The 24,451-nt window shown below is 37.3% G+C and overlaps 1 protein-coding gene across 4 annotated transcripts; it reads right to left on the bottom strand.

Moving 5' to 3' along the window:
* Nucleotides 1-1,689: 1,689 nt before the first annotated feature.
* abcb11b (ATP-binding cassette, sub-family B (MDR/TAP), member 11b) lies at nt 1,690-23,113 on the bottom strand. Of its 4 annotated transcripts, none has more exons than XM_067388448.1 (29): nt 22,972-23,113; nt 22,782-22,870; nt 22,677-22,695; nt 22,556-22,576; nt 22,411-22,465; nt 19,788-20,032; nt 19,293-19,380; nt 18,977-19,110; nt 18,702-18,873; nt 15,194-15,318; nt 14,903-15,077; nt 14,670-14,783; nt 13,771-13,881; nt 13,539-13,664; nt 13,253-13,456; nt 12,323-12,493; nt 12,041-12,242; nt 11,397-11,478; nt 9,440-9,569; nt 9,195-9,362; nt 9,004-9,108; nt 6,260-6,421; nt 5,982-6,185; nt 5,656-5,897; nt 5,409-5,565; nt 3,073-3,270; nt 2,779-2,985; nt 2,309-2,455; nt 1,690-2,213 (listed from the first exon to the last, which is right to left on the bottom strand). In XM_067388448.1, the coding sequence occupies exons 2-29, from the start codon at nt 22,855-22,857 to the stop codon at nt 2,013-2,015; spliced, it is 4,041 nt and encodes a 1,346-aa protein (XP_067244549.1). In that variant the 5' UTR covers nt 22,858-22,870; nt 22,972-23,113; the 3' UTR covers nt 1,690-2,012. The 4 variants fall into 4 exon arrangements, with proteins under 4 accessions (XP_067244549.1, XP_067244550.1, XP_067244551.1 ...); XM_067388449.1 differs by having other exon boundaries at nt 22,782-22,865; XM_067388450.1 differs by lacking the exons at nt 22,411-22,465; nt 22,556-22,576; nt 22,677-22,695; nt 22,782-22,870; nt 22,972-23,113 and adding an exon at nt 21,081-21,126.
* Nucleotides 23,114-24,451: the final 1,338 nt, after the last annotated feature.

Below are 24,451 nucleotides of genomic sequence, written 5' to 3'. Positions count from 1 at the left end.
GATCATGAAGAACACTGAAGACTTTTAAAATTTTATTTTAATAATCATGTTTGCGAGATAAATCTCATGGACATGAAAACTCCCTCAATTATATATTGACCCAGTGGCCGTCCTGAGGAGAGCTCGGGCTACGGACGGAGCGCGAGCGCAATCCAGTGAGAGGCCGGTAAAGAGTGCAGCCGCGCGTATCTGTGAATGGGAGCTGTGAGGGAAGGCGCAAAATGACGGCGCACAACGTCTCCATCAATTCGCGCGTGTAGTAATTAAATGTTTATATATTTTAAGGCACTGAATCACTATAGAATCGCGATTAATCCGATTCTTTGCATTTTACATCGATTATCGACCGAAATAAACGATTCACGATTCAAAAAACATGTTTCAAGATCGATGCATAGGCCTATGCATCGTCAGGATTTGTAATCGATGCATCGAGAAAACGAGTGAATCGTTACACCCCTAATAATTATAAATATTACTTAATAATAACAATTAATAATAATTAATAATAATAATTAATTTGAAGATAATATTATGATGTTGTATAGTTACAGACAGTTTTGCTCACTGAGAGATTTATTCATAGGAAATAATTACATAATAATTTTATCGGAGTCTAACACATGATGTACAGTTAGTCTGAGCCATGCATTAATTTGAACGGTGACATTATCTCAGATCAGATGTTTTAAAGGTGCTGTAGAACATCTTTTTAAAAGATGTAATATAAGTAGAATGTGTCTGTGAAGTTTCAGCTCAAAATACGCCATAGATTTTTTTTTAATTAATTTTTTAAATTTTTTAATTATAAATTTTGGGGCATCATTAAATATGCGCCGATTTAGGCTGCGGCCACTTTAAATGCTCACGCTCCCCACCCACGGAGCTCGCACTTGCCTTTAACAGCATAAACAAAGTTCACACAGCTAATATAACCCTCAAAATTGTTCTTTACAAAGTGTTCGTCATGCAACATGTCTAATCGCGTAAGTACAGCATTTATTTGGATGTTTACATTTGATTCTGAATGAGTTTGATAGTGCTCCGGGGCTAAAGCTAACATTAGACACTGTTGGAGAGATTTATAAAGAATGAAGTTGTGTTTATGAATTATAAAGACTGTAAGTGTTTAAAAATGAAAATAACGACAGCTCTTGTCTCCGTGAATACAGTAAGAAACGATGGTAACTTTAACCACATTTAACAGATTAGTAACATGCTAACAAAACATTTAGAAAGACAATTTACAAATATCACTAAAAATATCATGATATCATGGATCATGTCAGTTACTATTGCTCCATCTGCCATTTTTTGCTGTTGTCCTTGCTTGCTTACCTAGTCTGATGATTCAGCTGTGCACATCCAGACGTCCTGCCCTTGTCTAATGCTTGAACATGGGCTGGCATATGCAAATATTGGGGGCGTACATATTAATGATCCCGACTGTCACCTAACAGTTGGTGTTATGTTGAGATTCGCCTGTTCGTCTGAGGTCTTTTAAACAAATGAGATTTATATAAGAAGGAGGAAACAATGGTGTTTGTCATTTCCATGTACTGAACTCTTGTTATTTAACTATGCCAAGATAAATTCAATTTTTAACTCTAGGGCACCTTTAAACAAGGTACAAAGAATGTACCCCTGAATGATTAATCACTACATTCACAGTTCAGACTGCTATTTTGTTTAATCGATAAAAGTTTTATTTGATAGTACATAAATACATTCATTTTACAATGCATACAGCAACAAACAGTTCTTGTTTTCAAAATTTTGTGTTATTACATTAACTAAGGTTTTTTTCTTGGCATGTATATGTGATGTAAGCTAATACAATTATATTAATTGCATTATTGAAATAAATTTTTTATACAATATTTACTTAATTCAGTACAAATATTTCTGTGCCAACAAGGTGTGTTAATCAGCCAAATATCAGCTGATTTATTATATTCATCTATCTGTCACTATGAAATCCTGTCCAGTTCTTTTGTGTGCTGATTGAGAGATTAGCTGATTGGAGCTCCAGTTGTGACGAGTTTGTAGTACGCCCCCTTCAGGCCCATGAGATAGTCGTGTGCGCCCTTCTCAATTACATATCCCCTAGACATCACAGCTATGATGTCAGAGTTCTGGATAGTAGACAGACGGTGAGCAATGACGATACAGGTTCTGCCTTCTCTCGCTTTATCCAAAGCCTCCTGTACAGTCTGGCAAACACAGACGAACAAACATAGACTGTATGAGTTCACACACAACTAACAAACAACAAACAATGAAAATCCCCTCTTGTTTTCTGGCTCACCTTCTCACTTTCTGTGTCCAGTGCTGAGGTGGCCTCATCCAGCAGAAGTATTTTGGGATCTCGTATGATCGCTCTGGCTATAGCAATGCGTTGCTTTTGACCCCGGGAAAGCTGGGAACCTTGAGAACCAACATTAGTGTCGTATTTCTGCATCATAGGAGGAATAAACAATCAATTAATCTGTTTGTCACACTCACAAGAAACAAGATTTTTAATGGGATTTTTATCTCAGCATTACTTTAAATGTTTCTATTTTATTTGTATTATTATTTTTTTTGTAAAGCACTTTTGGTCAACTTGTCCTTTATAAATAAATGACTTCATAAATTAATCATTTTTTGATCTAAGGATGTGACCAGCTTAGAGTAGAAACTCAGAGCTGTCGTTTTGTAATTAAAGTAGAATCCGACAAGAAGCGAACACAGCATTAATTCTAAATTCTTGTAATCCGAAGGTTTCCCAGTTAACACCTCAGGAAGTGACATGACAAAGTCATGCAGCTGGGCCTTCTTGGCTGCGGAGATGACATCATCCATGCTGAGCTCTCGTTGATTGTCTCCATAGCGGATGTTCTCTGCAATACTGCAGTCAAACAAAATTGGCTCCTGAGAGACAATCCCAATCTTAGAACGCAGGAAAGCAACGTTGACCCGGGTAGATTCACGGCCGTCAATGAGCTAATCGATAAAGAACAATGATTAGATCACAAACTCAAGAATTTAAAGTAAAAAGATCATTGTGAAAGACCTTAAGAGTTTTCTTACCACACGTCCATTGTTAGGATCATAGAACCTCTCCAATAGTTGAACGCTAGTGCTCTTGCCACAGCCGCTGCTGCCCACAAAGGCCAAAGTCTGTCCTGGCCTAACACTCACATTCAGACCATTCAGAACCTGAATATCTGGCCGGGACGGGTATGTGAACTTGCAGTCTATAAACTCAATATCTCCTTTAAAATTATCCTAAAGGAAAGAGAAAGAGAAAGTGTCATGTGATGGTCAAATTGTGTCTTCCTGCCTGTGTAGGGCAGGTGGTTCTTATATTGCTGTGCCAAGAAATAATGCAGTACTAAAATGTAATGTTAAAAGTATTTTGTTTATATCTACTACATTTCTATATACAAGAGTCTGTATTCTAAATATGACAAATACATTTCAGTCCTAATAATTGATGATGTGATAAATATACTGTATTTTCCAGAACATTTTATCATTACAATCAAGTCAGGTCAAGTCACCTTTATTTATATAGCGCTTTTTGCAATGCAGATTGTGTCAAAGCAGCATTACAGTGATAACTGCTATATAATTTTGGCTGCACAGCAGCTCTTAAAGAAAATGGTGTCATTTACAGCTTAATTAAATTCAGTTTTGATTCATTCCGTTGTAAGAATCAATAATTATTAAAGGCGCTTTATGTAAGAATGACAGCTAGTGGCTGTTGTTTGCCCCGCCCCCTCCTCCTCAGACTCACACTTTCGCGGGTTGCCAGTTTGAAGACAAGCAACAGGAGCGAGCTCAACTGACCCTTCGCAAAGACCCGCCCCCCTTAGTTACTGTTGCTTTGTCCAACAAGCTATGGCACTGTCACGCCACACAGAGTGAAAAATACGTTGCAGAGCAAAGAGGATAACACATCGACAGACAAGACAGAGCAGGTTACTTATGATATTAAAGGAACACTCCACTTTTTTTGAAAATAGGCTCATTTTCCAACTCCCCTAGAGTTAAACAGTTGAGTTTTACCGTTTTCGAATCCATTCAGCCAATCTCCGGTTCTGGCGGTACCACTTTTAGCATAGCTTAGCATAGTTCATTGAATCTGATTAGACCGTTAGCATCGCGCTTAAAAATGACCAAAGAGTTTTGATATTTTTCCTATTTAAAACTTGACTCCTCTGTAGTTAAATCGTGTACTAAGACCGACGGAAAATAAAAAGTTGTGATTTTCTAGGCTGATATGGCTAGGAACTATACTCTCATTCAGGCGTAATAATCAAGGAACTTTGCTGCCGTTCCATGGCTGCAGCAGTGCAATGATATTACGCAGCGCCTGCTGCAGCCATGATGCGAAAGATAGAATTGGTTAGATCACCTGTCAATCAAACTCCCGGCGAAGGGTCAATTCGCTGCATGTGTTTTCATCAACTGGCGAAATACTATTGGGTAAATTGGCAACATGAGGTCTTGCACAGACCAAAACAAAACAGAAATTCCGACACGGAATGCAAATTTCAAAATAAAATAACTGGCTGTAGCAATGGTTTTCAGAGAAACAAGTATGTGAACTCAGCATGTTTAATAAATATCTGCAAACATATACAAACAATCAAACAATGACAGAGGTATATCCACCCATAAAGTTAAGTTAAGACATATGTTGGCTTTGTATTGTTTCGTACTGATCAACTGATTTTCCACTTTTTTTTTTACAATATTTTTTTTTACAGCATTCCATTGGACTACACATGGAACATGGAAAAAGTATTTTTTCTTTTGTTTTTGCAGCAGATTTATCTGCGTATATAAATATTTATTTCCCCCCTCTTGTTCATTTTTCCTCAAAATAACAGAAAATGTTTTTCTAATTCGCTCAGTGGTAGTAAATATTGTTCAATGCAATAAGCCAATTTATTAAATTACTAGAAATAATTGGTCTGTTCATTCATACAGAAATGATTTATCTTGTGGGTTTCAGTTCTCTCACATTCAACACAGTTACCTTGTTAGGCAAGATAAGGCACATCAAGTTTATTTGAATAGCACATTTTCCACACACCTGTAATTCAGTTTTGCTTTAAATTTGTTTAGGCGTAGTTTTTATAATAGATGTTGTTTATATGAAACTAAAGTTTATAATAGAGGAACTAAAGTACATTTTTATGGTGATTAGAATGTACTAATCATCGTAACAAACCATGTTTTGTTTAATTTACAGGTATTTTACATTATTTATGAATGTAATGCCACTTACACACAATGTGACTTATCTGTTTTTTTTTTTGTTTTTTTTTTTATCTCAGCAATGCTATTTTGACCCTGTGCAATTTTTTTTCTGTATAATACTCTCCATAAATAATTGGTAATGATAATTGAATTACCCATTTCTCTCCTTCATTGCTGTAGACGCTGATTTTGGGAATGCGGTCGAGTAGCTCAAAGAATCGTGCGGCAGAGATCTTGGCTTTGGCGTAGTCTGGAGTGTAGGAGGACGCTCGGCCGAGAGCTGTACCGCTGGTTACAATAGCTGAAATCACCCTGTATTGATAGAACCTCACCAAATTATGAACATTTACTCCATCTGCACTATGTAAACCAACAATACACTTTGTGGCATTGTTGTCTCACCTGAAAACCATACTAAAATGTAGCCCCTCTTGATAGACCAGGTATCCACCGAATCGATAGGAGGCGGAGTTTGCCATGAAGACCACACACTGGGAAAACCCATAGCAGGCACCGTAAACATTAGCCTTCTTCAGTGCGGCATGGTACGGGGCCTCCAGCTGTGCGTCGAACATTTCCACAAAATTACGCTCTTTTCCTAGGCCGGCAATGGTGCGGATGTTATTCAGAGCTTCTCCAGATATCTGCACTCAGAAATGGACACACAGACATTTAAAAATCTGATGGGTAGGTGATTTTACCTATACTCCAATCTAGCGTGAGCTCACCCGTCCTGCTGCCTCCATGGCCTCTTTGTCCTGCTTGGCGAATCCGGTTAGCATCTTAGCCTGAAACCCTCCAGAGAGAGCCAAGAAGGGCAGGAAACACAGGATGACCATAGTGAGCTTCCAGCTGAAGTAGAAGGAGATGATAATGGCCACACCAATGTTGGTCAGAGAATTCACAATCATGCCGATCTGAGAACCTGTGGCCTGGAGTGAGAGGTTTTTTTAAGCATTATCTTGATTGAAGTAGTGAAAAAAGGGATCAGCAAAAGTTTTCTTACTCCCTGGACTTGTGAGGCATCAGTGGCCAGTCTTGTGGTCAAAGCACCTGGGCTGTTTTTGTGGTCATCAAACCAGCCGATCTCCTGCCCCAACATTGCGTGAAAACCCAAACGCCTCAGCCTACGTGTCAGCAGCTCCCCAGATTTAGAGAATGCATAGCCCTGAAACAAAGAAAGAAGTAGCTATAATAAATACTATGTAGTTTTTTTGAAAGCAAAAGAAGACTCAAGGCACTATACAAATACGTGATCGCAGCAAATGCAGCTAATTTCACACCTCACTTCATTCCTAAATGTGTCGGAATGTAATTAGTAATGCAAAATTAGTTGCACTGTTAGTGTTGCAAAAAGGGCAATTAGCAAGCATACTATATCCCTGATAGCAACATAGTGATGGCCCAGATCCGGCCCATATCTGGTTTGCGTGTAGTCCACATCTACCAGATGTGGGCCGGATCTGGGCCATCACTATGTTGTTGTCTAGGTAGAATGTATTCTTCTTCGACAGTTAGTTTTTTTCCTTTTAGGTCAGCAGCTGTCATGGCAGAGCAATAGTTTGAAGAGAATCTTGCAAAATAAAATTGCTAATGTTAAACTGCCGACACATTTACAGATGGCTACCCGAATAATATAGCTATAACTATGTGAATAATAACACATCCTTTAGTGTTGCTATAATTATTCAAAATATTTTTTTAATTTAAAATACAGCAGAAATAAAATAATGTAAATAAAACTAAAAATAGAAATATATAAAAAACTTTATTTAAACACTATTTGGCCATCTGAGACAAATTTTGGGTCTTTTAATGCCAATTAATAATGATTGCAATGAAATTTTACTTTCAATGAAATTCTGCCAGAGTCAGAAGTTTTGAGGCAGAGTCCTATATTATGGCTTCTCCTACCAAAAACTAATAGGAGCACACAACCTGATGACAGTATTAGTGTGAAAACAACAAAACACCAAATTGTCTTCGTTTTTTCCACATTTTTTTTTTTTTAAGACAAGCCATGATAAAAATAAATGTTAGATTGTTTTGGTTTCCTAGCCACCATTTCAATCCCACATGTAATGCAGTTCACTGAACTTGTTCTAGACGAGTCTTCTTCTGTGCGTCTGTTTTGACTGTCCAAGTATTGACTGTCGTATAGTCATTAAAGACTGTATGACATCCTACAGTGTGACATGGCTTACAGCGGGGATAATGTACATACAGTCTAACAAACAACAATTGTAAAAGACTATTATAAATCGTGCAGTGTGCACCCGGCTTTAGTCATTAAAATATGGTAATTATTAATCAAGGTTAAATTACAGGCTAAAATGGTCCTTTTCCCTTTGTTTTCAGTTAGCCTTCAGTTAGCATGCTAACAGCTTAGCCTATTAGCTAAGCATAACATTAACTCATTAAGAAGAGCTCTTATAATCAGCTAGATTTTGTGCAACTTTTTTAGTTTTTTTCAGGCATTGAGGAAGGAGAACAGGATTCTGTGAAGGGATAGGCTTGTGCATGACACTGGCTGCATCCGAAAACTTTGGTAGCCTACTTGCTGCCCTATCAGGCAATGACTTTGCAGGCAGCATTTGCTCCTGTACAGTAACCCTGACAGCAACATAGTGACGGCCCAGATCTGGGCCACACTATGTTGCTGTCTGGGAAGTGAATATTGAATTACTACAATAGTAATTTCTTGCTAGAAATGACATCAAAAGTGGAAAAAGTTGGTCAAATACATACATTACACACCAACTGATCACCAACCGCAACTTTCAGATGCCATCTTTATTTTTTAGCTTCACTGTCACGGAATGGAACGCACAGGTTTGGGGGATATCAAAGGCAATGAAGGAAACATCTATGCTGCCTTCAAAAATCAATCAGATGAAGGTATCTCAGGGGACAGGAAGTGAAGCTAACTTTGGATTCAGGTGTGCATCGATGCCTTCCTACCTTGGAACAAGTTTGGGTATTGGAGTAATACACGTGATGAAAGGTTGGGGCGTGCCGAAAAGGTAGGGGCGTGGAGAAAGGTCTTTATCATTGGTCGTGAAAGCTGTCTGTCAGGGTGTGGGGTTGGGTTAGAATTTAGTTTCTGTTCTGTTTCACCTTTGGGTACGCTTCCTTCCTGCACGCCCATTACTCCAACCTGCAGCTATCCCTGTTTTCCTTGGAATGCATCCTCCGAAGGCGGCATTTGTAAGCTTTTGGACGCAGCCACTGGTTTACTGGCCCAGGCATTTGAAAGTAACTCTATCGCCCCCTTGAGGTTTGTTACCACCACATTAACGCTATAATGCATAGAATTTTTGGTCTACCTGTAATAGTTTACAATATATATTATAATGAAAAGGCTTAAAGGTTCTCTAAGCGATCCTGAGCGGAGTAACTTCCTGTTGACTTTCAAAGTGTTGTCAAACAAAACAGAGGCTAGCTAGACCCTCCCTCCTCCTCCTCCCCCTTCCATCCGTGCTTCCTGAAACAGTCATGAACATTTAAAATCATTCTTGTCGGTTATTGGCTGGAGCGTGTTTATTATGATTCGTGGTCCAGGCTGCACCAGTTTGTTTTTGTTGCCGTTTTTGGAGCTTGTGGCGACTACAGAGACCGCGTTTTTTTACAGTGTGTTCAGGGGACAGGCAGCTAGCGGATAGTGAGGAGATGTTTGCTGTATGTGACAAAAAATGTTTTGGCCTAAAAACACGTGACATCGCTTAGAGGACCTTTAATATAAAGACAAACCTGTAACATTTGTGTGCAAAACGAAACCAAACCAACAACTACAAAGAACAGACAGATGCCATTAATTTCCCTCCGTTGTTCTACAGGATCAGGCATCGAGAATGTCTACAGGTAAAAAGAGAGAGATTAAATTAAAGCCATGCTTACAGAAAACACATGCAGTAGAGGAGAATAGAAGGCAGAAACCTCACCGCCAGGATTTGGCTGAAGAGGAGAGAGTAGACTGGGTTCACCCCTCCATTCACAGCTGCTCCAAAGCTTCCAAACAGCATGTAGGGCCATTCAGGAGCGTTATATTTCAGAATACGAGCCACTGGAGCTGGTTCCACCACCTCTGAATCATCTTCAGGAAGGCTGCTCTATGTTCACATACAGTATGCACATAAATAAGATGTTTGCGCGATATGTCAGACCCATAGTGTTGGAGAGCTCTAACCTTTCCCTTGATCCCCTGAGGAACGCAGGTTTCAGAGTATGATCGAGGGCCTAGCTCTCCAGCGAAGGCCACAGAGGATTCGGGTACAACATTCGACAGCTGTGATCGAGATCTTTGACGAATAGAAGCCCTGCAGATATAGTAAAAGCGTAAGACTTTATTTTCCTGCCAAGACAAAAGCAGAGATAAAACACCCTGCAATAAAGCAATAAAACTCATCTGAACAAAAGATCTCAACAAAATGCAATCAGACTCATTTTGAGTCATTTTTGAGCAATTGATGTTATGTATTTATTATTTCTGAATTTGCTTATCATTGTCTAATCGGTAATGATACATTTTTACCTGACAAATAAAATGTTTTATTTGATTTACTCTGGATTCTTCTGAAATCATTATGACCAGTAGATTAAGTGGAGTCTGATATTTCCACAAATCAGTCAAATATCCAAATCATGATTCGACACGTTGATTCATTATGCTCCGAAGCTTCCTGAAGCAGTGTTTTGAAATCGGTCATCACTAAATAAGTCGTTATTTTGTTTTTTTTGCCGCACCAAAAATATTCTCGTCACTTTATAATATTAATATTGAACCACTGTACTCACATAAACTGATTTAGATGTGTTTTTAGTACCTTTATGGATCTTGAGAGAGGAAATGACATTGCTCCCTATGCAGGCCTCACGGAGCCATCAGATTTCAACTAAAATATCTTAATTTGCGTTCTGAAGATGAACAAAGGTCTTACGGGTGTGGAACGGCATGAGGGTAAATAATAAATGACAGAATTTTCATTTTTGGGTGAACTAACCCTTTAAGCGGGGTTTGAAGATTGGACCCCTGAACAGGGTGTTGTACTAATTATGTGCTGCACATAATTTTAACCATTCCTGAAAGTTACGTTGTGAGTATCTTAACTATACCACTTACGCTTGCAACAATTACGTGTAGGAAGTGCATACTTTGTGCTCAATGAGCCTAAAATGCAAAATAATAAGCCTAAATAGGGAAAGTTAAGATCCATTTCCAACGTTTCCATTACAAACATAAAATAACATTTAAAAGTAAAAAAAAAGGTAATTAAAAAACAAAAAAATGCAAAAATATATTGTCTCCATTTTAATTAATAGAAAATAATAGCTATATTTCCATCCAAAGTTGCGAATTTAACTTATGCGCAAAATTGGAATACTGCATTAAAAATTTGCGTGTAAAACACCGCTTCCATTCCATGTGTTCAAGAGAACAAAATCACCACTTTTTGGAAAATTGGTGCAAAATATAATAATGGATTATAATAATGGAAGTTGCTGCAATCGGGGAAGCCACTGTAACTTTTTTTCCACATCATAAATCTCAGAGCGCACAGATGAAACGCAATAAACGCAGTCATGTTAACTTGCGTTCAGATGCCTGGTGTTTGGGAATACAATCATGTGAGACATTTCTGGGAGGTCTATACCAAATCATTTTGATGACAGATTTTGGCATTTTTAGAATGATCAAACCAACCTTTGGGATGCTGTGCAGTGAAATTGGTCAGCTGGTTAGTCCAGTTACCCAAACACATCCACTGTTGAGGATGTCACTTGAGTCACATGAGTTTTGTGTTTGCACATCAAGTGATTTATTCAGTAAATTTGTTTCCATCATAGTTTATGCACATGTCTTTTTGGATACAAACATTATCCACCTTAATTGAGCGCATGCGTTTTTTATGTACGTTTTTTGAATTTATGCACATCTTGGCATTTTCATCCAGCATTTTTTAATGCAATACCCCAAAATGAGCATAAGAATAGGTGGATGAAAATATAGCTAATCAACTGAGAATCAACTGAGCATTAGTTGAGGGTATTGTAAGCTTCATGTAAGAAACACTAACTAGGGTTTGAACTAAGCTTGAGCATTCTTTATAGAAAGCTTAAGCAATAAAGTATTTCACAATTTTTACCTCAAGCTAGCACGATAACTTCCTGCCCTGCTGAGACTCTTTCTCTCTGCATCAGGATCAATACTTTCAGCTACCTCCATCTCTGAGAAGAGTGAGAGACAGAAAGGTTAGAATGAAATTCACTTCAAATCATTTTCGTTCATTGAAATAAAGCTAAAATGAAATAAAATATAAATACTGGATGAAAAACTTTTAATGAAAAATTCAACCAATTAAAAAAAAAAGTACTAAAATTACTAAAACATGAAATTGAAAATGATTAATTCTGAAAATTAAAAATAATTCAAAATATTAATATATGTAATATAAATAATATTCAGATAACACTGATGTAAAAGTTCATATAAATTAATAAAAAGCTATTATGAGGTATTAAAGATGATTTTTTTTTATTCTTTTTACATTTTACTCCAAAAGATGTGAGAGACAAAATTATGAGACATTGACAACAAGTCAAGTAAAAATGTACTGTTTTTCAGGATGGCGGCAATGGGGTTGAAATTATTTGAACTTTGAGTACCATGTCACAATACAGGGCGCTCAGCTCCACAGAGTTCAATGCATCGGAGAACATTGACACGAGTCATGTGAAAGGATCTTAATACAGAGTACAAACAGTAGGAGACAGAGAGTGTGTGTGTTACCCTGTTGGGCTTTTTGATTGAGGGCTTTGTCTCCCTGGCTCTGAAGAGTGACCAAGGTAAAGTAGACACCCTTTCTATCCAGCAGCTCATCATGTTTTCCTCGTTCCACGGCACGGCCATGCTCGAATCCCACGATCACATCTGCATTCTTTATTGTGGATAAACGGTGAGCGATGGAGATGGTGGTGCGACCCAATCGTACCTTCAATGGAGGATTGATGGTTGTTAAACTCTTCAGTTATTTCGATGTAATATATTTTAATTACTTTTTTAACTGCTAACCTTGTCCAAAGCCTCCTGTACAATAGCCTCACTCTCATTGTCCAGAGCTGATGTAGCCATGTCCAGCAGGAGGATTCTGGGATTCCTCACAAGTGCCCGGGCTATTGCGATTCTCTGTTTCTGTCCGCCACTCATCTGGCCACCACCCTCACCTACCAAAGTGTCAAATTTCTAAAAAGATAAGATAAAAAATTTAAGAAATATATTTATTATATACATATATATTTTGAACTACTGTTCAGAAGTTTGGGGTCAGTAAGATTTTTCATGTTTTTGAAAGAAGTCTCTTATGCTAAGCAATACTGCATTTATTTGATCAAAAAACAATAAAAAATAACTGTTTTACATTTTTATTAATATATTAAAATGTAATTTATTCCTGTAATGGCCAAGCTGAACTTTCAGCATCATTACTCCAGTCTTCAGTGTCACATGATCCTTCAGAAATCATTCTAATATGATTCGTGATGGAAAAACATCATTTTTGCAGATTCTTTGATGAATAAAAACTTTTAAAAAAACAGCATATATTAGAAATAAGAATTTTTTGTAACATTATAAATGTCTTTTGTCACTTTTGATCAATTTAATGCATCTTTCCTAAATAAAAGTATTAATTTCTTAAAAAAAAAAAAAACCTAACTGAGAGAGTTAATATAATATAATATAATATAATATAATATAATATAATATAATATAATATAATATAATATAATATAATATAATATAATATAATATAATATAATATAATATAATATAATATAATATGTAGCTGGGATAGGCTCTAGTCTTCTCGTGATAAGCTTTATGGAGAATAGATGAATGGCTAATAATATAATATATAGAGACTAAGATGGACGTTAATTGATGATGATCATGATGATGTCTATGTATGTTGGACATATTTGTTAGTGTTAGGTAGTCTCCTGCCTGTGGTAAATCCATGATGAAGTTGTAGGCATTGGCCTCTTTAGCTGCTGAGATGATGTCGTCGTTCGAGACTCCAGGACGCCCATATCGAATGTTCTCAGCAATGGTGGTCGCAAACAGAACCGGCTCCTGCTCCACAATTCCAATCAGAGAACGCAACCACTGGATGTTCAGACCCCTGATGTCATGACCATCCAATGTAACCTGAAGTGAAAAAAAATTTACAAGGATTTCTGAACGACGTTCACCAAAAATATTGCAGCATGTAAAAGTGATGATCCTTTACCATCCCTTCTTTGGGGTCATAGAATCGCTGAATGAGCTGAATCGCGGTGCTCTTCCCAGCACCACTGGGACCCACAAATGCTGTTGTCTCTCCTGACTTAACCTGCAGATTAAGCTGATCGAGGATCTGTGGGAAGGAGGTGAGTAGAGTTCATCTAAAGTAGGAACACAGCCATCTGGACCAGATGGTGGAAGAGAAGCAGTGACTGTACTGGTGTGAATTTCAACTTTACCTTCACTTCAGGTCGAGATGGGTAATGAAAAGTTACATTATGATACTCCAGATCTCCTTTCACTTTGTCTAACTTATATCCAGCCTCAGAGAGACAATCGATCTGTGGTTCCTGAAAATAAGACAATATTCCTGTCACTCCATCACTCGGGAAGGTGTCAGACATGCAATAATACAGCTGTTTTCTTGCTTCTGCATTGAGCTTGCTGGGCTTTTTCATTCTGTGCATTTTCATAATCCAGCACAGGAGGACTTTAACACTCATTTGCCATCTATGTAAAATCATATTTTCGGTACTCATGGGACTGACATTTGTCTGATGTTTGTATTTTTATCTTTCTGTATGCAGATGGTCCAAAGTATGAGACCACTTGCATTTTTTAAATTACTAAAATTATTAAATTAAATTTCATTAACCAAATATTATCAGCACAACGGTAAGATTGCGTTCAAATTTTAAAAAAATAATAATAATAATTGTTTTAATTAAAAATAAAAACAGATGAAATTAAAATTAATTAAAAAAACAAATTTCTTATTCATTTTACATCACTTTACTCAAAAATGCACAAGTTTTATTTAGATGTTGAATCTCAAGTTTTCATTATTTCGATCTGTTTTTGTATTTTTTATATTTTTATTCATCTTCAATTTATATTTACTCTATTTTAGTTTTAGCAATTTTGGTACTTCAACTTATTTAATTTCAATTAGCAACAGTTCTAATTTTCATTTTAAGATTAATTTAAAGTTTAAATAAAAATTTATTTCAATCAATCAAAAAATTTTAATAGTGTAAAAGTGTTTTTTTTTTTTTAGTTAACAATAACACTAGATTTGAGACCGATATTAGTCTTTTCATGTGATTTTTGTGATGTCTGTTGTCCGTGGGGTTCTTACACGCTCTATGGTCTCAAAGATAATAGTGGCGGCTCCTCTTCCTGCAGCAAAAGCCTCCAGACAAGGAGACGCCTGGCCCAAATTCAACGCAGCAATAAGCACTCCAAAAAATACCTGCAAAACAAAACGTGATATCCAAACAATATCTCCATTCTGCCTTTTCTGCCACATCTGTAATGTGTTCAATAACAAAATGAACCTTGATGTGCTAGTATAAGATCATGCGAGTGTACCTGTAGTAATGTCCCTGGACTGTACTCTTGTGTGTCCACTACTAAGCTGGATCCATACCAGAAAGCTAGTGCGTAACACAGGAAGATGATGAACCACAGGTACCCTGTGAAAAACCCCATGATCAGACCTTTCCTGATGCCCCATTGCTGGGCAGAGATCAGATTACGGTCATACCTGCAGAAAATACAATGTGTAATGAGTGTTAAATTATGGCATCAGATCAGAGGAAATAACACATTTCTGATTACAGTGTGTTGGAGTCATTATGTGTAAAGATGATGGAGAGTTACCTGTCCACCTCTTTTTTCTCGCCACCAAATGCTGCCACAGTACGTACAGAAGACAAAACCTCATCTGCCACAGCACCTGCTTTAGCGTATGCCTGCAGCTCCATTCCTGTCAGTTTTGCCACAAACTAGACAAGCACAAGCAATCAAAACAACTGTAATATATTGTAATTAAGTCTATACAACAGTTTGTTACAATCCTTGAATTTGATTGGATGAGTGGAGTTCCAAGATACCATTTGTCTGTTTTTGCTCCTAACAGACTAAAGTCACCATGAAATCAAAATTGACTATTCTTAATTTTGTTGGAATATTGCAGTGTTCATATATAATTATAAATAATGTATCCATGAACATCATGTTTTTTTTAATTCTTAATCTTTAATCTTTAATTAAAATAACTTTGCCTCCCACTTGCAACGAGCTCTCTTCTCCGAGGATGCATTTACTGGCGTGAGGGTGGGATTGATTTTAAGTGAAGACAGCCCTACTGTGAGCTACGAGGATGTTAATCCATGATATTTGCTTTTGCTGAAACTGTCAGGCTGTATTATTTCAGCTTATTTTTAAAATAATCATGTTTAAAAGTGTAAATAGTGAAAAACTGCATTACCCATGATGCTGTATTCATATATATATATATATATATATATATATATATATATATATATATACAGTGGGTACGGAAAGAATTCAGAGCCCCTTAAATTTTTCACTCTTTGTTATATTGCAGCCATTTTGCTCTTTTAAGTTCATTTAAGTACACACAGCACCCCATATTGACAGAAAAACACAGAATTGTTGACATTTTTGCAGATCTACTGAAATATCACATGGTCCTAAGTATTCAGACCCTTTGCTCAGTATTTAGTAGAAGCACCATTTTGATCTAATACAGCCATGAGTCTTTTTGGGAAAGATGCAACAAGTTTTTCACACCTGGATTTGGGGATCCTCTGCCATTCCTCCTTGCAGATCCTCTCCAGTTCTGTCAGTTTGATGGTAAACGTTGGTGGACAGCCATTTTTAGGTCTCTCCAGAGATGCTCAATTTGGTTGAAGTCAGGGCTCTGGCTGGACCATTCAAGACCAGTCACGGAGTTGTTGTGAAGCCACTCCTTCGTTATTTTAGCTGTGTGCTTAGGGTCATTGTCTTGTTGGAAGGTAAACCTTCGGCCCAGTCTGAGGTCCTGAGCACTCTGGAGAAGTTTTACATCCAGGATATCCCTGTACTTGGCCGCATTCATCTGTCCCTCGATTGCAACCAGTCGTCCTGTCCCTGCAGCTGAAAAACACCCCCACAGCATGATGCTGCCACCACCATGCTTCACTGTTGGGACTGTATTGGACAGGTGATGAGCAGTGCCTGGTTTTCTCCACACATACCGCTTAGAATTAAGGCCAAAAAGTTCTATCTTGGTCTCATCAGACCACAGAATCTTATTTCTCACCATCATGGCAAACTCCATGCGGGCTTTCATGTGTCTTGCACTGAGGAGAGGCTTCTGTCGGGCCACTCTGCCATAAAGCCCTGACTGGTGGAGGGCTGCAGTCCATCTCCCGACTGCATCTCTGGAGCTCAGCCACAGTGATCTTTGGGTTCATCTTTACGTCTCTCACCAAGGCTCTTCTCCCCTGATAGCTCAGTTTGGCCGGACGGCCAGCTCTATGAAGGGTTCTGGTCGTCCCAAACGTCTTCCATTTAAGGATTATGGAGGCCACTGTGCTCTTGGGAACCTTAAGTGCAGAAGAATTTTTTTTGTAACCTTGGCCAGATCTGTGCCTTGCCACAATTCTGTCTCTGAGCTCTTCAGGCAGTTCCTTTGACCTCATGATTCTCATTTGCTCTGACATGCACTGTGAGCTGTAAGGTCTTATATAGACAGGTGTGTAGGCTTTCCTAATCAAGTCCAATCAGTATAATCAAACACAGCTGGACTCAAATGAAGGTGTAGAACCATCTCAAGGATGATCAGATGAAATGGACAGCACCTGAGTTAAATATCACAGCAAATGGTCTGAATACTTAGGACCATGTGTTATTTCAGTTTTTCTTTTTTAATAAATCTGCAAAAATGTCAACAATTCTGTGTTTTTCTGTCAATATGGGGTGCTGTGTGTACATTAATGAGGGAAAAAATGAACATGATTTTATCAAATGTCTGCAATATAACAAAGAGTTTGAAGGGGATCTGAATACTTTTCTGAATACTGAATATATTTTATTCACAAATTGGAAAAACTCCATTATAAAAAACTGTAGGAAAATCTCAAGGGAACCAGGGTGAATTATTCTTCCGGGTTTTGGCGTCGTCCTTTCCTTTTCATGACGACTTTAATGTTGGGGATTTAAAGCCAGTAGGTGGCAGAAGTCTGTGCTGGCTGAGATAGATTTATTGTTTTTATTTCAAGTTTCACAAAGAATGAAATGCAATGAGCTGAACATAGTTCACACAGAATGCTTTTTTGCTTTTAAAAACATGAGATTCAATGCAGTGTAGTGTAATGAAAAACGTGGGTATAAAAAACGTGGCACAATGATCAAAGATGACAGTCTAGCGCATGTTGATAATGAAAAACTATTCAAAAGCAGCAATGGAATGCATCTGTCAATCTGCAGGTTTAAACAACCAGTCTTTGGTAAAAAAGAGCTGATGAGTTATAAATCTATTCATCGAAATCCACTTTGCCCAGTTTACAGTGATACAAAGTTTTAGGTAGCTAAATGTAAACAAATAGCTGTTTGCAGAGAAGTAGCTGTTGTTTTGTTTTGTTTTTTTGCATACCATGAATGAAAATCCTGCAGGTGCCCCTGCATATAGTTATCATTATCTTTTTCGCTATCATTCTTGGTAGTTCACCCAAAAATAAAACTTCTGTCATTAATTACTCACCCTCATGTCATTCCAAACCCGTAAGACTTTCGTTCATTTGGAACACATTTTGGTTGTTTAGTCCAAATACACAATTGCTTTACATGATGAACAGATTGAATTTAGGTTTTTATTAACATATAAACATTCATCAACTCACACATCAGTTGTGGTAAATGGAAGCTCAAGCATGTTCGCTTGACATGTGCGATAACCAATGAAGTTCATTCTCGTGTGTTAACATGTTTGAGCTTTGGCAAGAGGTTTGTTCTTGTGCGTCAAGGTTGGTTGAGCTTCTGTTTATGTTCCCTGATCAATGTTTATATGCGAATAATAGCCTAAATGAAATCATCATATAAAGCGATCGAGTATGGATTAGTTTTACAATCTCTTTATGAATTTTTAAAGCATCAAATAGTCAGTTGCATTGCTGTCTATCGAGGGACAAAAATCTCTCAGTTTTCATCAAAAAGATCTTTGTTTGCTTTCCGAAGATGATTGAAAGTCTTGTGGGTTTGGAACGACATATCATGACAGAATTTTCATTTTCGGGTAAACTAACCCTTTAACTGTTGTGGTTATAATGTGTGATCTTATAATGTGTGAAAAAAAAAGTCCTGATGAATTTTCTTTTCTCACCAGAGCCATGAGACCTGCTCCGACCCCAATCAGAGGAGACACTGAGATGATGACCAGCGTTAGTTTCCAGCCCCTTGCAAAACCCATGAGGAAGCCCACCACGAATGTGGTGAAGCGCTGGATGAAGATCCCCACCTGATCAGCAATGGCATCGTTTATCTTGTTGATGTCACTAGGATCACATGGACGGACACATGAGATGACACACACAAACAATATTAGATAACTCTTGTTTATTTAGCATTTGTGCTTTGGAAAGTGTTTGAATGTCTTACTCGGACATGCGTGTGTTGAGCTCTCCCACAGAGGTGCAGTCAAACCAACCAATCTCCATCCTCATGACCTTCCTGAAATACATCCTCCTGATAATCTGAATCTGTCGTGCTGCTGCAGTGATCCACAGAGAGATCTGAGAAAAACGAAAACAGAGAGAAACCCCTTTAAATAATACTATTCTAGGTCATACTATACTAAGGTCAAGCTAGATTATGCACTTTATTAAAGGTTTTGTTTTTTTGTTTTTTTGCAAATTTTGTATTTCACATTTACAAAACAAGAAAGAACCAGTAAAAATTTGTTTAAAAGTCTCACTTGGAGATATCCAAGAATGAAGACCCCCGCTCCAATGCCTACATAATAGTAGGCGAAATTGGTCATTTCATATTCAATGTCCAATAGCCTGAAGCAGAAGAGCATACCATCATTAAATATTTTTTTAAAAATTGAGAAAAAAAATTAGGAAATGTATTTTAACAGTAGAAAGTAAAAATTAATTATGCATATTAAAAAAAAAAAAAAAATTGTATTATTTATTAAACAATAAAATACTCGAAATTCTCGAATTGGATTAAATATGTTTTTCTAATATTGAGCAGAATTGCATATTTCATATCTAATATTGAATTTAAATGATTTATTTTGGCTTTAATAAAATGACCAATGTAATAATTTCATTTTGGAAACAACATGTTTACTAATTTTCTCACACAATATAAATGAGTCTTTCCACATTGAATTTCCATTTTAGAAAGTGAATCCCTCACAAGGGAAAAAATAAATATGGGAAAACCCCTGCTTTATTCTCACCCGCATGATCTGGTCATGTTCAGTGCCAGGTTTTCTTCTTGTGTCAGGTTTCTCCACTGTATAGTGTTGTTCACACATGCTTTCTCCGGGTCAGTAAGCTCATTGAGCTCGATGTCATACTCTATGAAGGTGTCCGTCAGCATCCCAAACACGAGCAGCATCAGCGGCTGCGCTGAACCGTGAACAATCGCACACAAGCTCCCAATAATCATCATGCAGATCTCCCGGCAGCTGGCATAGCGAAACTGCACGGAAAATCAATTGCCAACAATAATGCGATTATTTCCAATAATCGATGTTTACAACTTCTTCGCTCCCGTATACATGCAATTTTCATTTTTCTGAGTATGCTAAGAAGTGTGGTTATTTTTTACCGTGCTAGTACCATGTACCATGTGAGTACAGTTGTTTAATATTAATATTATAAAGCGACGAGAATATTTTTGGTGTGCCAAAAAAAAAACAAAATAAGGACTTATATAATGATGGCCAGTTTCAAAACACTGCTTCATGAAGCTTCGGAGCATAATGAATCAGCGTATCGAATCATGATTCGGATCGCGTGTGAAACAGACAAACTGCTGAAATCATGTGACTTTGGCGCTCCGAACAGCTGATTCGACACGCTGATTCATTATGCTCCGAAGCTTCCTGGAGCAGTGTTTTGAAATTGGCACCAAAAATATTCTCGTCGCTTTATAATATTAATATTGAACCACTGTATTCGCATGAACTGATTTAGATGTGTTTTTAGTACCTTTATGGATCTTGAGAGAGGAAATGTCACTGCTCCCTATTGCAGGCCTCAAAGAGCCATCGGATTTCAACTAAAATATCTTAATTTGTGTTGCGAAGATTTACGAAGGTCTTACGGGTGTGGAACGGCATGAGGGTGAGTAATACATTACAGAATTTTCATTTCTGGGTGAACTAACCTTTTAACCTACTTTAATCAAATGCAAAACACATGAGTATGGCCGTTGTTGGCGCAATGCTGCTGTAACTGGAGTTTGTCTACGCTGCCGTCGAGTTCTTTGCACCTTCTCTGGATGAAGAAGGAAGTGGAGATAGCGCACAATTCGCAGCGCGTTGTGTTGACAGAATTTAGCGATTCTGAGTAGAGGGGAAACTTAAGAGTAATGGCACGGGCTTCATTCATAAAGTTGTGAGAACAACACACGGCATCAGTCACGGTGTAAGTCCGAGCACATACGCACTTTGCTCAGGGTGGTAGGCCTATTAAAGGGTTAGTTCACCTAAAAATGAAAAGAAATTCTGTCATTAATTACTCACTTTCATGTGTTCCACATCCGTAAGACCTTCGTTCATCTTCGGAACACTACGGAGCCCCGGATATGAAAAAAAAAAAAAAAATAGGGGGAAAAAAGCAGGAAAAAATAGTAGTCTAAATCGTGTGCACGATTTAATTTTTTTTCTTGCGTGTCATGTGCGGGGCTCCGTAGAACACAAATTAAATCCGAGAGTGTTTTTTTTTATACCCCATAGACAGTAATTTAACCACTTTCAAGGTCCAGAAAGGTACTAAAGACATTGTTAAAATAGTCCACGTGACTGCAGTGGTTCAACCTTAATTTTATGAAGTGATGAGAATCATTTTTGTGCGCAAAAACAAAACAAAAATAATGACTTTATTCAACAATTTCTTCTCTTCTGTGTCATTCCCCTATGCTGTTTATTTCCATCGCTTCCAGGTTCTACATCAGAACCTCGACTCAGTATTGGCCGACGCTGTTCACGTGAGCAGCACAATGCATGCGTGAGATGCTGAAGCAGGAGGCGGCCAACACTGAGTCGACGTTCTGACGTAGAACCTGGAAGCGCTGGAAATAAACAGAGAGGGACATAGAAGGGAAGAAATTAATGAATAAAGTCGCTATTTTTATTTTTTCGCACAAAAAGTATTCTCGTCGCTTCATAATATTATGACTATTTTAACAATGTCTTTAGTACCTTTCTGGAGTGGTAAAATTGCTGTCTACGGAGGAGTTATACAGCTCTCGGATTTCATCAAAAATATCATACGGTCTTACGGGTGTGCAACAACATGAGGGTGAATAATTAATGACCGAATTTTCATTTTTGGGTGAACTAACCCTTTAAAGCGATTAAAGTGTTTCCATGCCTGTTTATTGAGCTAAAAATTGTAGTCTACCACTTACCGCCATTATGGTTACTACCGTTACGAGCCTAATCAAAGCTTGATCAGAGTATTTTGTTTACATGAGATCAAGTTTAATCGCAATATTGCCAAAATCCCATTATAAGCACATTATTTAATATGTAGTAGTAGTGTAAACACTTTTGTTCTTGTATTTAGCACAGAATGGACTAAAACGGGCCTACTGCATAACAGAACAGAGCAGTTAATAGAACTAAATTGTATCTGGATTAACTTTTCAAACCACAAAATCTTGATTTTAAAATACTGTTGGCCTTACAGGCTAATATGTCACATTATAAACTGTAAATTATGCAACAGATGTCCATCCATGTAACATATTACATTTTTTGACCCAAAAAGGACCATCACAAAACATACAGTATTACCCCTAACATCAAATTCCTCTCATTGTTATAATAGGCTATATCTCAGAAGTATTACCAGCTGAAAGAAGCCAACGCGGATAGCCGACTCTTCTTTCTTGCTATTTTTGGACCTGTGAATGAAATAGTTTGTGGTGTTCAAAGTAAATATGAGAAAACAAGCTTCCATAATCAAGTAAAAGGAGAAAAAGAAGATAACTTACTTTTTATCCTTTCCCATTGTCCTGTATTAACACAAGTTTAGTTTAGAAACATTAAAAAGGAGGAATGATGCTTTATTTTAAATAAATGTAATGTGGATGCATTAAAAAAAGCAAAACTTACATGTAATCACCATTTGTCTCTGTAACAGAATCAATATGTTTATTCATATCTGAATGGATTGTGTTATAGATTTGAGTTTTAAGTTTTAACTTTTAAAGCATTTACCTTCATCTGAAAATTCGTAACCATCATTTTCCTGTCCAAACCTCTTGATGCTGCGCAGCCTTACTGTACCTGGCATTTTTTTGTCTGTTCTTGTTTTAATGCCATTAAGAAAACAGATGCTTCAGGACAATTGCATCACAGAGGAACATAATGTATCATTTCAGATTTCAACCCAATACTGAAAACTTACCTGGCTGATCTTTAGTTTTACAGTAAAAATGCTCCTAAAATCCAGTCATATTCTTAGCAAGTGTCTGGATAGACTCCTTTACAGCTCCGGGAATGTGCGGGAGTGAATCTCTCGATTGTTGCCAACAGTGTTTGTAGTTAAATGTCTTGGTAGGTTTGGCTCAGGTGAGGTAACTGTCCGGCCGGTTTGTTCTGTCAGGGAGGGTGAATGACCTCCGTATACAAACACTGACATTTGATAATTGTCCCGAAAAATCAATACAGCTATTCCGGCACATGTGCTCACAAGATATGAGGATTATTATGATAGTATATTGACATTTATACTCGAAATCTCATTAAGAATAAGATTAAATTGTTACAATAGTTCAGATAGTGTCATCTGGCTTTTTCAGGAGCATCCTTTAGGGAAACCGTTTGTCATTTTATGCGAAATAAGCCACGATTGAGTGATTGTATTCATATATTTTACAAGCCTGAGATTAGGGAGATGTCTAAAGATTCAGATGCATTTCGGAGAACTGTTTCTCGGAAGAACTAAATCGAGGTAAAAGCTTGCAAGGTCATTCACCTCAGCATGTTTCTGTCCTGCCGGCACAGGACACAGGTAACCCATCATGCGCTGCAGAATCAACATGTTTGGAAGGAACATTATCTTGATCAAACCATCTACAATATTTTCAGTAAAACATAGAATTGTGATGTACGTAACCAGTAAAAAAATCAAAAGAATAACATTTTAATAAATAAGTAAAACACCCACCTATGTTGTGGTCAGGGAGATATTATTTACACATTTCGTTTTTGTGTGCAAAATATTTTGCTGTATTGCGGCAGAACATGCATGAGATGCGCTACGGGGAAACCAAATACAGAGACAGAACTGAATCATTAACTCAGAACTCACTCTACACTCAGATTAACACTGTCAGCACTCCATATGTGCTTGACCTGATAAACTATCTTCTCTATTGCACTTTTAAAATAATCATATAACTCAAACTATGAGTTTATACATCTTTTCAATCATTTAAAAGTCATTTCAAGTCAAAATTAAAATGAAGTATGTTAAAAAAAAAAATGGAAGTATTTTTTTTTTTTCTGAATGAAATGAACTTCTCATGCACTTCCATGCTGGGTTTATGTACTTTAACTAAACCAAAAATAACTCGAAAGAGGACACACTGAAAGCAAAACTACTTGGTAAACTACAGATGGGTTACATTTGGTATCTAAATTACACATTATTTCCACAGAAAGGGGAACTAGAGTAAATGTACAGGAATTAAAGAAAGTTTTACATGTTAGTTTGTGTAATCATGCACTCAGCAAATGATTTTTGATGCTGTTCACTTTATTTAAACAATTTATTTTGGTTCAACACCATTGTATCAGGTTTCTGGTTTAAATGTGCATTGATTCATGTTAAATTGACTTGAAATGATCACTCTTTGACTTAACTTGATGTTTTCATATTGGAA

The sequence above is a fragment of the Chanodichthys erythropterus genome, chromosome 6 (assembly GCF_024489055.1).
Source record: "Chanodichthys erythropterus isolate Z2021 chromosome 6, ASM2448905v1, whole genome shotgun sequence".
In the NCBI taxonomy this organism is placed as follows: Eukaryota; Metazoa; Chordata; class Actinopteri; order Cypriniformes; family Xenocyprididae; genus Chanodichthys; species Chanodichthys erythropterus.
This window is presented reverse-complemented; position numbering and strand designations above follow the sequence as displayed.

What these genes read in the sequence shown, in the direction of transcription:
- abcb11b (XM_067388448.1), bottom strand. Translation starts at nt 22,857, where the DNA reads ATGCCAGGTACAGTAAGGCTGCGCAGCATCAAGAGGTTTGGACAGGAA. An exon ending in GTCCAGGGACATTACTACAG is followed by an intron (nt 14,784 to 14,902) that starts GTACACTCGCAT and finishes TTTGTTTTGCAG; the next exon opens with GTATTTTTTGGAGTGCTTAT. An exon ending in ATGCCTCACAAGTCCAGGGA is followed by an intron (nt 6,186 to 6,259) that starts GTAAGAAAACTT and finishes CTCTCACTCCAG; the next exon opens with GCCACAGGTTCTCAGATCGG.